We start from the raw sequence: 13,563 nt of genomic DNA on the forward strand, positions 1-13,563 counted from the left end.
CTGAGGAATCTGAAAAGTAAGGAAAAACAGTCATTATGGAAAGGAAATTCAAAATTTAAAAGAAGTAACCAAAACAGGAGTGAGAGTACCATTTCTTTTCTCCCATGCAAGCCAAAGCCAGAACTCAATCAGCAAAAACTGAGGAAAATCCCTATGTTTCTGACCATAAGAATGGTAAAAGGCATTTCTGCAAGTCACAGGGTTGAGAGTAATCTTTATTTTTTCTTTTGTTTTATTCTTGTTCTCTCTCAACTTTTCCCCATGGTGGGCTTCCATCACAGAGCTACAGCAGTATGGCAGGCTAATATTCCTACACAAACTCCATTTCTGTGGTCATAAAAAGGAGTAACTCATCTGTAGAGAAACCCCAACTTTCTTGGTAAAGCCTCAGTAAAAAAGGGAGACAAAGAGTGTGGGAGGAACCTGGAAAGGAAAGCACTGGAGAAGATCCCACATTCTGTGTATGAACAGGCCTAAGTCTTATATGTGCAAGATGGACACAAAGCCTTGTGCATTGAACTACAACTGAAAAGACAACTCAATTTCCAGATTAACCCCTGAATGGCGTATGCATGAAACAAACCAACGCAGCACAGCAGAGGTTTGAAAACCACCCTGGCAATTTAACTATCACTCATACAGAAAGCAAGATGGAATCTAAACCGCCAATCACCTACCTAAACAAAACGAAACAAAAAATATTCTCCAGATAATCTGAACAGAACCCAGAGTCTTACAAAATATAATATTCAAAATGCCCAAGATACAACCCATCAATTACTCGGTACAAATCCAGGAAAATGTGAAAACTTTTCAAATGAACATACCATCAACAAAAACCAATTGTAAAATCTAGATGTTGGAATTAGGCAACAGATTTTAAAGCAACTACTGTAACTGTGCTCCATGGGGGTAAAAGGTAAATACATTTAAAATTAACAGAGACAGAAATACTGAGTATAAATACAGGAACTATAAAATAAGAATCAAATGAAAATTTTAGGAAAAATACAGTAACCTGCATAAGTCACTGAACTCAATCAGTATCAAACTGAAGATAAAAGGATAAGAATCCAAAAGAACACAGAAACTACTTAATGTAAAGAAGAGAAAAGATATTGATATCAAAAGAACAGAGTCAAGGGGACCTGTAAGACAAAATGAGAAGGTCTAACATATAATTGGAATCTCAGAGGAAAGGAAAAAGAGATTACTGCTTTGATGAATACCTAACAAAACAGATTCAGAAGAATAAAAAAGGGATTCAGGGATAAAAAGCAACATTATATACTGAGAAAAGGGTCAATTCACCAAGACAACAATTATAAATGCTTAAGACCCTAACAATACCACTTCAAAAAAATCAAAACAAAAAAAAACAGAGGCAAAACAATAGTCTTCCATAACCAAAAGTAGAAATAAAATCATATTTCAACATTTTTTTTTTTAAATATTTTTATTTATTTTTAATATATTTAATGTTTATTTATTTTTGACAGAGAGAGGGAAAGACAGAGAATGAGTGGCTGAGGGGCAGATAGAGAGGGAGACACGGAACTAGAAGCAGGTTCCAGGCTCTGAGCTGTCAGCACAGAGCTGGACACAGGGGCTTGAACCTATGAACTGTGAGATCACGATCTGGGCTGACATGGAACGCTTAACCAACTGAGCCACCCAGGAATCCCTAAATATTTTTACTTATTTTTAAGAGAGAGTGCAAGCAGGGGTGGGGAGAGAGAGAAGGGGTCAGAGGACCCAAAGTAGGCTCTGCGCTCACAGCAGCGAGACCGATGTGGGGCCCAAATCCACAAACCGTGAGATCATGACCCGAGCTAAAGTCACACACTCGGGGCGCCTGGGTGGCGCAGTCGGTTAAGCGTCCGACTTCAGCCAGGTCACGATCTCACGGTCCGTGAGTTCGAGCCCCGCGTCAGGCTCTGGGCTGATGGCTCGGAGCCTGGAGCCTGTTTCCGATTCTGTGTCTCCCTCTCTCTCTGCCCCTCCCCCGTTCATGCTCTGTCTCTCTCTGTCCCAAAAATAAATAAAAAAAAAAAAAACGTTGAAAAAAAAAAATTTAAAAAAAAAAAAAAAAAAAAAAAAAAAAAAAAATAAAGTCACACACTCAACCAACTGAGCCACCCGGGTGCCCCCCAGATTTCAACATTCCTAATAATCAATAGAACAAGGAGACAAAACACACACACACAGAGCAAAAATATAGAAAACCAAAAAAAAAAAAAAAACCAAAAACAAACTATCAAGTTTGATCTAAATGACACTCACAGAACACTCCAATGGAAACTACAGAATCTTTTCAATGCACCTGGATATTTACCAAGGCAAATCATATTCTAGACCATAAAAGAAATCATAACAAATCTAAAAGAATTAAACTTAGGGGCGTCTGGGTGGCTCAGTTAAGCGTCTGACTTCAGCTCAGGTCATGATCTCACAGTTTGTGGGTTCGAGCCGTGCATCGGGCTCTGTGCTGACAGCTCAGAGCCCGGAGCCTGCTTCGGATTCTGTGTCTCCCTCTCTCTTTCTGCCCCTCCCCAGCTTGCACTCTGTCTCCTTCTCTCTCAAAAACACTAAATAATACATTAAAAAAAAAAAAAAAAAGAAAGAAAAGAAAGTAACATAAAATATATTCTCTTACTAGAATTAAGCTATAAATCAAAAACCGAAAGATTTCTGAAAACTTTAAGCAAAGTTGGGAATGTCAAAACACATTTAAAAATAATTCTTAGCGAAACACGAGAACACAAAAGAAATCAGATGTACTTTTAAGAGTGAATGAACAAGTAGATACATTATATGAAAATTTGAGGGATCAGCTGAAGTGGTGCTTAAAGGGAAATATATACCAGAAAATATTTATATTAGAAAAGATACAAGGCTCAAATCAGTGACATAAATCTCAACCTTGACAAAACAGTAAAAAAGGAAATCCCACTCAAAGCAAATTTTAAAAGGTAATGAAGAAAAGTTAATGAACAAACATCAAAACGAAACTAAAACTAACAAAAGAAAAATCAATAAAATCAAAAGTTAGATATTTGAAAAAGATTATTAAAATTGATACACTTAATGCCACACTGACCTAAATACATAAACAATGGATCAGAGAGAGAACACAAAATACCAGTTCCAGAAAGATATAAACTACCAAAGCTCATTCAAGAAGAAATAGATGAACTGAATAGTCCTACATCCAGTAAAGAATTAAATTCTTATGTCACAGGGATAAAAGCTATACCACAGGGGACATAGTCAATGGGACTGTAATAGCACCGTACAAGTGACAGCAGCTACCTTTGTGGTGAGCACAACATAACATAAAGACGTTGAACCGCCATGTTGTACACCTGAAACTAATGGAACATGGTGTGTCAACTACACCTCAATTACAAAAAAATAAATTCTTAGTTAAAACCTTCAAACAAAGAAAACTGCAGGCCCAGTAAGCCTCAACGACAAATTATATGGAAGATTTATGAACCAAACAACAGTAATTCTAAATAATCACTTCCATCTCTACCTCCCACAAAACAAGAGAAATCATTTTACGAGGACACCATTATCCTGACACAAAAGCCACAACAAAATTTATAAGAATAGAAAAATAAAGGCCAATACCCCCTCATGAATATAGATGCAAAAATATTTTTAAAAAATTAATTCAGCAAATCAAACATAGCAATACAGAAAGGAGATAATACATCATGGCCAAAATGAGGTTTGTCCTGGGAATATAATTCTACTTCAAGATATGAAAATAGATCATTATAGCTCAGGACATTAACAAAAAAAAAGAAGAAAAACAATATAATCATCTCAAGAGATAACAGAAAAATCATGATAAAATTCAACATCCTTTCATGATAAATATTCCTGGCAAACAGGGAAGAGAATTTCCTTAACCTGAAAAAACATGTCCAATAAAAGCCTAACCCTAAAAATATCCTATTTATGTTGAAAGACTATAAGCATTCCCCACAAGATCAGGACAAGGCAAGTATGTTTGCTGTCACCACTGTATACACCATCATTCTGCAAATTCTTGCAAGTACAACAAAACAAGAGAAAGTAGGAAGAAAAGAAAAAAAAGAAAAAAAGAAATGGACACACTTTGGAAACAAAAAAGGATTAGTGGCTCTCATGGGGCAACCAGATCAGGTGGAAGTCAGTGGCACGGGCAGTGAAAGAGTTCACCCAAGACAGAATAAAAATGACAGAGGTGTCTTAAATACACTGCAAGGAAGTAGCAGGCAGGACAGCAAAGGAGAGGCTCTCTACCAGAAGGCAGTGGTGGGGGGTTGTAGTTATGGGGGCAGTGAGGAGGTATTAGAACACACAGCATTTTCCTTTTTTGGTAACTGTGCCTGATTGTAAGTAGTCCATTGGTCAATTAGAGCTTATGCCTATTTTGAGGTGGGTTGCCTAATAAGCCTGTTTGCATTCAGCCCAGCAGTCACTGTGGGACCTTTTACATGATACAAGTTTTCCACTGCTCAAGTCTGTTGCCTAAAAGTGGCCTCTACAACTCTGCTGACATGACTGGCCCTCCAGTTTGGAATCTCCAAACATAATCTCTTAAAAATAAAGAGAGACTTTTGGCAAGTTTGTTGAAACAAAATTTATATATATATATATATATATATTTTTTTTTTTTTTTTTAAACGTTTATTTATTTTTGGGACAGAGAGAGACAGAGCATGAATGGGGGAGGGGCAGAGAGAGAGGGAGACACAGAATCCGAAGCAGGCTCCAGGCTCTGAGCCATCAGCCCAGAGCCTGACGCGGGGCTCGAACTCACAGACCGCGAGATCGTGACCTGAGCTGAAGTCAGACGCCTAACTGACTGAGCCACCCAGGCGCCCCCAAAATTTATATTTAAATATCAATTGTTTTTCTACAAACTAGTAAACAATGAATGAATACTAATGTGTTTTAAACATTTTCAATAGCACCAAAACCAAACTATTTAGTTGTAATAATGTGCAGGGTTTGTATGCAGAAAACTATAAAACTGTTAAGAAAAAAATTTAAAGCCTAAAATTGGAAAGATAAACCATGTTCATGGAATGAAGTCTCAATATATTAAGATATCAATTTTTCCAAAAATGATCTACAGATTCAATACTATCCTAATCAAAATCTCAACAGGATTTTCCATTGGTACTGGCAAACCTGATTCTAAAACACATATGCAAGAGCAGAAAAAGTAAAGAGCTAAAACCATTTTTTAAAAAAATGGAAGACTACTTGACTTCAAGAGTTTCTATAAAGCTATAAATCAAGACAATGTGTTACAGGAAAAAAAAAAAGAAACAGATCAATATAGAATCTAAAAAATAGACACCCTTCTATCAGAAATGGACAGAACGAGCAGTAAGAAATCAGTAAGGACATAGCTGAATTCAAAACACCATCATTCAAATGAATATAAACGGTATTTACAGGCTATCTAATTAGAATATACATTCTTCTCAAAGTCACATGAGATGTTCAGCAAGACAGACCAAAATGTGGGTTCTGAACATATCTTAACAAATTTAAAAGAGAAATTAAATAATGTATCTCTTAGACCACAATGGAATTAAACTAGAAATCAGTAACAGAGAGATAGCTAGAAAATTCCATAATGCCTAGAGATTAAACAACACACTTTTTTTTTTTTAATGTTTATTTATTTTTGAGAGAGCAAGCAAGCAGGGGAGGGGCAGAGAGAGACGGGCACAGAGGATCTGAAGTGGGCTCAGCGCACACAGCAGCAAGCCCAACACGGGGCTGGAACTCATGAATCGCGAGATCATGACCTGAGCTGAAGTCAGAAGCCTGACCGAACCACCCAGGCACCCCTAAACAATACATTTCTAAATAACACATAAGTCAAGTAAGAAATCTCAAAAAAAATTCTCAAATATTTTGAAATAAATGAAAATTAAAATATAACTTATCAAAACTTGTGAGATCCAGCACTGCAATAGGGGCATTTATAATAACATTAAATGCATATACTAGCAAAGAGAAAAGATCTACAATCAATAATCCAAGCTTCCATCTTAGGAAACTAGAAAAAGAAGTGCAAATTAAAACCAAAGAAAGCAGAAGAAAAGAAATAATAAAATAAAATTCACCCTAAAATTCATACGGAATCTTCGTTGACCCTAAAAAGCTAAAACAATCTTGAAACAGAAGAAGACAGATGGAGGACTCACGCTTCCTCATTTCAAACGAAGCTACAGTCATCAAAACAGTATGGTAGAAAAAACAGACCAACCAACAGAAAAGACTCTAGAAATAAACCCCTGAAGATATGATCAAATGATTTTTGACCTTTTGAAAGGTGCCAAGACCTTTCAATGAGGGAAGGACAATCTTTTCAATGAGTGGTACTAGGAAAAATGGATTTCTGCATGTAAATGAATGAAGTCAGATGCTTACTTTTCACCATACACAAAAGTCACCTCAAAATGGATCAAACACATGTAAGAACAAAAATTATAAAACTCTCAGAAGAAAACAAAGGGCAAGATCTTCATTACATTTGGCAATGACTCGCTGGATATGACATCAAAGGCATGGGCAACATAAAGAAAATTAGACAATTTGGACTTCATCAACATGAAAAACTTCTGTGCATCAAAGCACACTATGAACAAGTCACATATCTTATGAGGGATTAATATCCAGACTATCCAGGGGCGCCTGGGTGGTTCGGTTGGTTAACCTCACCTCAGGTCATGATCTCACGGTTCGTGAACTTGAGCCCCCATGTTAGGCACTGTGCTGGTGATGCAGAGCCTGCTTAGGATTCTCTCTCACCCTCTCTCTGCCCCTCCCCACACCATGCCCACAGGCATTCTCTCTCTGTCTCTGCCTCTCTCTCTCCCTCTCTCTCTCAAAATAATCAAACAGTTTTAGAATATATATCCAGACTATCCAGAGAACACCTACAATTCAACAGCAAAAAAATAATAATAATAATAATTTAAAAATTGGCATAGGTCTTGAATAAACATTTCTCCAAAGAAGATATACAAATGGCCAATAAGCACATGAAAAGACACTCAACATCACTATGATTAGGGCAATGCAAAGCAAAACCACAATAAGATACCCCTTCACACCATTAAAATCATTACCAGGAAGGAAGGAAATAACAGGTGTTGGTGAGGATATGGAGAAACTGAAACAGTTAGGCACTGCTGGTGGAAATGTAAAATGGTGCAGCCACTATGGAAAACAGAATGATGTTTCCTCAAAAAATTAAACATGTAAGTACCATATCCAGAAAGTCCAGTTCTGAGTATATACCCAGAAGAACTAAAAACAGGACATAAAAAGATAGTTTGTCACTCACGTTCATAGCAGCATTATTCATAATAGCCCAAAAGGTAGAAGTAACCCAAATGTATGTCTATAGATGATGAATGGATAAACAAAATGTGATACATTCATAGAATACATTATAATTCAGCCTTGTAAAAGAAATTCTGCCATTTGCAACTACGTGGATGGAACTAGAGGCTATTATGCTAATTGAAATTAGTCAGAGAAAGACAAGTATCATAGGACGTCACTCATATGAAGAATTTAAGATACAAAACAGAAGAACATAAGATACAAAACAGAAGGGAAGCAAAAATAATATAAAAACAAGGAGGGGGACAAAACATAAGAGACTCTTAAATACAGGGAACAAATTAAGGGGTGCTGGAGGGGTTACAGGAAGGGGGTTGGGCTAAATGGGTACGGGGCATTAAGGAGGACACTTGTTGCGATGAGCACTGGGTGTTATACATAGGGCATGAATCACTGGAATCTATTCCTGAAATCACTGTTGCACTATATGTTAACTAACTTGGATGTAAATTAAAAAAATAATTAATTAATACATTAATTTAATTTAAAAAAATTCTGATACATGCTACAACATATATGAACCTTAAAGACTTTATGCTAAGTGAAATAAGCCACTCACAAACAAATACTGCATGATTCCACTCATATGAGGTAGTTACGAGTAGTCAAATCGATAGAGACACAAAGCAGAAAGGTGACTGCCAGGGGCTAGGTAAAGGGGAAATGAGAAGCTATGTTTCATGGGTAGAAAGTGTCAGTTTTGACGATATGAAAAAAGTTCTATGGACTAAGGGCAGTGAAGACTGCAACATCATGAATGTACTTAATGCCACTAAACAGTACTTAAAAACAGTTAAAATGCTTCATTTCATGTTACATATATTTTAAAACAATTTAACATGAATAAATAGCTTTAAAAATCCTTTCCTACTTAAATTGTTTCCATTGAAACAATTCCAGAGAAAGACTCTGACCAGTCAAGACCTTTGAATAAATATTACTCTTCAGTACTAAAATACAAGTATTCAACTCAATAAAGGCTATCCTCAGTACACTATTAAAAAGTACATTTAGGGGTGCCTGGGTGGCTCAGTCGCTTGAGTGTCCAACATCGGCTCAGGTCATGATCTCGCGGTTCATGAGTTTGAGTCCCGTGTCGGGCTCTGCTGATGGCTCGAAGCCTGGAGCCTTCTTCAGATTGTGTGTCCCTCCTCCACTCATGCTTGCTTGCTCTCTCTCTCGCTCTCTCTCTCTCTCTCTCTCTCTCTCTCTCAAAATAACCATTAAAAAGGGTAAACAACTTGCTACTTTTTGATCTTTTGGGGGGAAATCCAGATATGTTCATTTCCCTTTTACAAAATAGGGCATGCACTATCATTATGAAATAAACTTTTCAACACTAGAGTTATCTCTGCCTATCTAATCGCTAGTCTATAAGTTACATGCAAAAAAGGAGGGCAAAAAAATTAAGGCTATTAACTATAAGGTTAAAGAAATCTGTTAACAAGGCTTTAGAAATCTAATGGTGAGAAGAACCAGGCCAAAACAAAACAGTATGGACAACTGAAAAAAATGAATAGTAAATATGGATATATAAGAAAAAACAGAAGAGGTCAATTAAATTTGCGGGGGAAAAAAATGAAGAACTCTTGCCTTGAAATATGATAAACTTCACTAAAAGACTTTAGCATACACTAGAAATTTAATATCATTTAAAACAGAGACAGGTCTAAATATTTCATCAAAAAAAGTTGACTTGATGGTATATATAAAGGAATTGGTTATAAAAATGTCACCATGTGACATGAATCCAGAAAAAATTATTATAATGAAGATACAGTATATTCATTTTTCTTTCACTCCAAAAGATAGATTTTTGTGCTTAGATTAGTTTTAGAATAATAATCACAAAGGACTGCCACAAGTTTTAATAAATATCTGTATCTCTGCCAGTAAAAGGAATTAAGTTGGGTATAAGGAAGTGAGGGAAAGTAGGAGAGGAGATTCAGATTGTACCTTTTGCATCATCAGAACCTGAAGCCAAGAGTTTAGGATCCATCAAATTAAAGTCAACACTCCAACACCTTTTCTCATGTTCCTGGATACAGAAGGAAGACAAAGTAGTCTCAGACAGAACATAGATGGTAAAATAAAGCAAAAAGCTTGATACCAATTTATTGCTCTGGTGGGAGGGAGATAAAACAGGCTATGAAAACAAATGAGATGCAAAGTAGTTCCCAAACTTTTTACATATACATATTTTATTGCTTTTGGAAATTTATTTGACACATTCTATAAATGTAAAACAAGTCTGAAGAGATGCTTCAGAAAAGCATTATTTGGTATCATATAGTTATTTTTAAAAGTCTAAATTAGTGGCTAAAATTTGTAACTATAAAGCACATAAACCCCTACAATTATTAAGAAAGTAAAAATGTGGTTCTTAAAACAAGTAAACTAGTATCCTTATTTACCTGATAGACCTTTGACCTCTGTCCTGTGAATCCATCCCATAGGATGACAGTGCCTTCATAATCACTGCTGGCTAACAGATTCTTATGGTAACTACTCCAACTGATACAGCTGAAAGAAAGATAGTTAGTTAAGCCTTACTTCATGTAAAAGTAAGTAACAACAAATACAAAGAATGTCGATGTGTTCAGAAAAGATTGGAACCCTTTTTAAATGGTCTACATGACTTCATAATCCTTAATCTGCCAACAACATATTTGGGAAAAAATATATCAAATAACTCCCACATTATTCTACTGAACTACCAAGTAACAACCCTTACCACTATTCACACTGTTCACTAGCCAAAAGATGGACATAAGCGTACAGCTGCCACTGGCCATCTTTCACACATGAGTAAAGCAGATCTATGAGTGAAAACAGAAAGCCAACAGGGCACAAAGCATGCCACAGCCGAAAGGCAGAGACTTAATCAAATTGTACAGGCCCCTGTATCAAGTTGTGCTGAATCACATACACTAATAAACTAATTTGAATTGGGTTTCTGTACTCACATCCAAAAACAAACAAACAAACAAACAAAAAATCTTCATATAAGCTTATGACTGAAATTCCAATTGAAAGAATTTAAGTTAGAATTAAGCTTTTAACATTTACGGTTTCAGCTATTCTCAAGTGCTCCAAAACTGAGAACGCATCTAAAAATGTATGCTTTTGGTGAGACACATATGTGAATGAAGCATATGATAAAGCTAATGTATATTAAGGAAAAAGCCACTTAGAAAGCAATTAACCTAGATGATCTCAAAGCACATGAAAATAACAAAGTCTTTTGCTCTCTACTGGCTACGTTCATGCTAAATTTTAGAAACTGTTAACAGTTCATTTGCATGTTTACATATACTTACTAGATTTCTGGGAGAAATTACGTGGCAAGTTAAAAGGGCTAAATTTTAGAGTTCGATAAACCTGAGCTCAAATTCTAGCTGTGCCGCTTCACAGTTGTGGTTTGGGGTAGTTTAGTTCACCTTCCAAACCCGTTTGCTCCAAACTGGCTTCGGGTGTGCTGACACACTGACCCTTTCAGTCTTTAGCTCATAGCTTCCAGATTTGAACGGCTTCTTCCATTTACTCCAACATCCCATAAAGTATTGCCATATTTTTACATACGTAACTGACTCAGGTAAAATAGGTATAAGGATAATTGGAAAATGTTCAAAGTTCTAAATAAATATATTATTAGATGCATTCCTTGTATTATTTGATTTTAAGCCAGTGCCTGAGGATCACTTAGGAAGCTTGTTTAAAAAAGGTAAACCCTCTAATCCACCTTTTCATTACAGTGACATTTCTTAGGAATCTTGATAATGGCCAAGTAGTATGCTAAGTGCACTGTGTCGATTTATTTAAAATATAATCCTATGAAACAGGTATTACTATTGTGGCCTCCATTTCATAAATAAGTGGCACGACATGGTGAAGAAACTACCTGCTTGAATCCTTTCTCCTCCAGAGACTAGCTGTGTGACCTTATGCAAGTTAATTAACCTTTCTGTACTTCAGCTTCCTTGTACATAAGATGGGGCAATATCTCATAGTTAAGTCTACTTAAGATAAATCATTTAGGACAATGCTTGCCACATAAGAACTCAATAAAGTTATGTCTTATTCATGTTATTTTCTTTCCACTTAGGATAAAATAACTATAATAGATTCTCGATGACGAGTGCCACTGATGAATTAGCAGGCTCACAAACTATCAGTCTATCATTTTTAGGAATGAATTAGGAAATGAAAAGGAAAGCTATAACAAATACATTACATAAATACTGTAATACTTGCTATATTATTAACACTATTAAAATGAGCATATATACCATATACACACACATAATACATATGTGTGTAAAGTAGGTGAATTCAGGTAAAATAGGTATAATTAGAAAATGTTCAAAGTTCTAAATAAATTTATTATTAGACACTTTCCGTGTATCATTCCATTTTAAGCCAGTGCCTATGAGAACTGTTTAGGAAGCTTGTTTAAAAAATGCAGATTCTAAGATTCCTTTGAGATTCTGGGGGGGCAGATCCGAAGTAATTCCCAGTTCCTGCATTTTTAACAGTACTCCAGGTTTGAAAAGCTCTCATTATGAACTCTAACCCTTATTGTATGAAACTTAAATATAAGGCCCTCAATGAAAAGCAGCAGAATATTCTTATGAAAAAGAAAAACCTCTTAAAACTATAAACAGTTAAAATATTTAGAGAGATGTGCATTGCTAGGGGAAAAAAAAATCCTGACTTTCAGACACTATTCATAGGCTATCGTAATCCTTTATTCAACACCCCATGGAAAGCCATTTACGACAAAGATTTTTATTTGATTAAGTGAAACAAAAAGGACTTTCATTGGTCAAACAGGAAAACAGTGACTACTAACCCCTACAGGGTAAAAGCAACCGATAACTTTAAAACAGATTCTGAAGTCTCCTCTGTATACAATTCCAATGTTTTTTATAACTGAATAAGGAGTCTCACAGAAAGGTAAAACAACAAACTCATACTAATTATAGTCACTGATTGTTATACACAAGCTACATGATGTCCAAAAAAATAATCTAAGTACCTGATTTTGGAATTGCAGGTCATTTCATTTTCAGGGTAGTGAATATCCACGGCATCTTGAATGACTGTGCCATATTCATAGACCTTAATCTTCTTTGTAACTCCAGCAATTGCAAAATAGTCACAATCCCGGTCAAATTCAATACTATGGAAGAAAGTGTATATTTGGTCAGGAAGACTATTTGCCTATCCCTGTGACATTTACAATGACAACAGTTCAGAGTTTTTTCTGTTTCTAAAGTCATTCTGTCTACAAGAATAAGAGATCTACTTGAAATGCCCTCAAATTGGAGTAGGCTCTATGTCCAGATAGAGTCATTACCAAGACATAACAAATTACAAGTGGTAGAGAACTGTGCATAGCTACACAATTCTGCTTATAGATAGTTCTTTTGTTCCTAGAAACTTGACATGTTTTTCAATTCAGCTTTAGTAACCATATTACAACTTACCCAACTGTAAAGGCTAACAAGTTATATTATAAAAGTAGTGACAAAAGACTTAATGGTTTGGTATATTAAAAAATATGTCAAAAGAGAATTACCAATTAATCTTTTCATAAATTCTAACTATTTCCCTTCTACCACTTTGTGGGGATCACAGAATTTCAGTGTTTAACGTTACTTTAATAAATAAATTAGTACACAAACTCAGTTACAGAAGCAATTAAAGAGTGATGACAAAGGTTTAAAAAATGGAATCATTAAATTATCATTATGTTCCTCAAATCCATTACTAATCTCTCAAAGATGATCTGATTTATTAGCCCCCCCCCCCAATATAGATTTCTTATGCCAAAACCAAGGGAAAAAACTAAAAATCTCCCTTCTCTTAGAATTTCTTAGGGAATTCACTCCTCTCTTACTGACTTTCTATACAAGTTCCAAAATAATATACTTCAAAGAAAAGCAGAAGACCTTATTCACCTTTATAAAACTTAATTTGGAACCTCAACAAAGGTGTTATATGACCAGTAAGAAATTTAAATAACCTAATGTGAAATGAATCATCACATCCATTATTTCTCAACAAGTTAAGCATCTTTTCTATAAGCTTAGCCGTAAGGCCAAAGAATACAGATGAATTTTCACTGATCTA

The 13,563-nt window shown here is 35.5% G+C and overlaps 1 protein-coding gene across 8 annotated transcripts in view; it reads right to left on the bottom strand.

Moving 5' to 3' along the window:
- Positions 1–13,563, bottom strand: part of COP1 (COP1 E3 ubiquitin ligase) — a 260,298-nt gene that overhangs the window by 103,576 nt on the left and 143,159 nt on the right. For all 8 annotated transcript variants that reach the window (XR_014136418.1, XM_060643577.3, XM_060643574.3 and 5 more), the window contains 3 exons: positions 12,467–12,610; positions 9,843–9,951; positions 9,385–9,466 (listed from right to left, as the gene is read on the bottom strand). Coding sequence is in view for 7 of the 8 variants with exons in the window: in XM_060643577.3 (XP_060499560.1) it covers positions 9,385–9,466; positions 9,843–9,951; positions 12,467–12,610 (335 nt within the window). In the remaining variant the exon portion in view is untranslated. The remainder of the gene's footprint in view (positions 1–9,384; positions 9,467–9,842; positions 9,952–12,466; positions 12,611–13,563) is intronic.

This window comes from Panthera onca, chromosome F1 (genome assembly GCF_046562875.1).
Source record: "Panthera onca isolate mPanOnc1 chromosome F1, mPanOnc1 haplotype 2, whole genome shotgun sequence".
NCBI classification, from domain to species: domain Eukaryota; kingdom Metazoa; phylum Chordata; class Mammalia; order Carnivora; family Felidae; genus Panthera; species Panthera onca.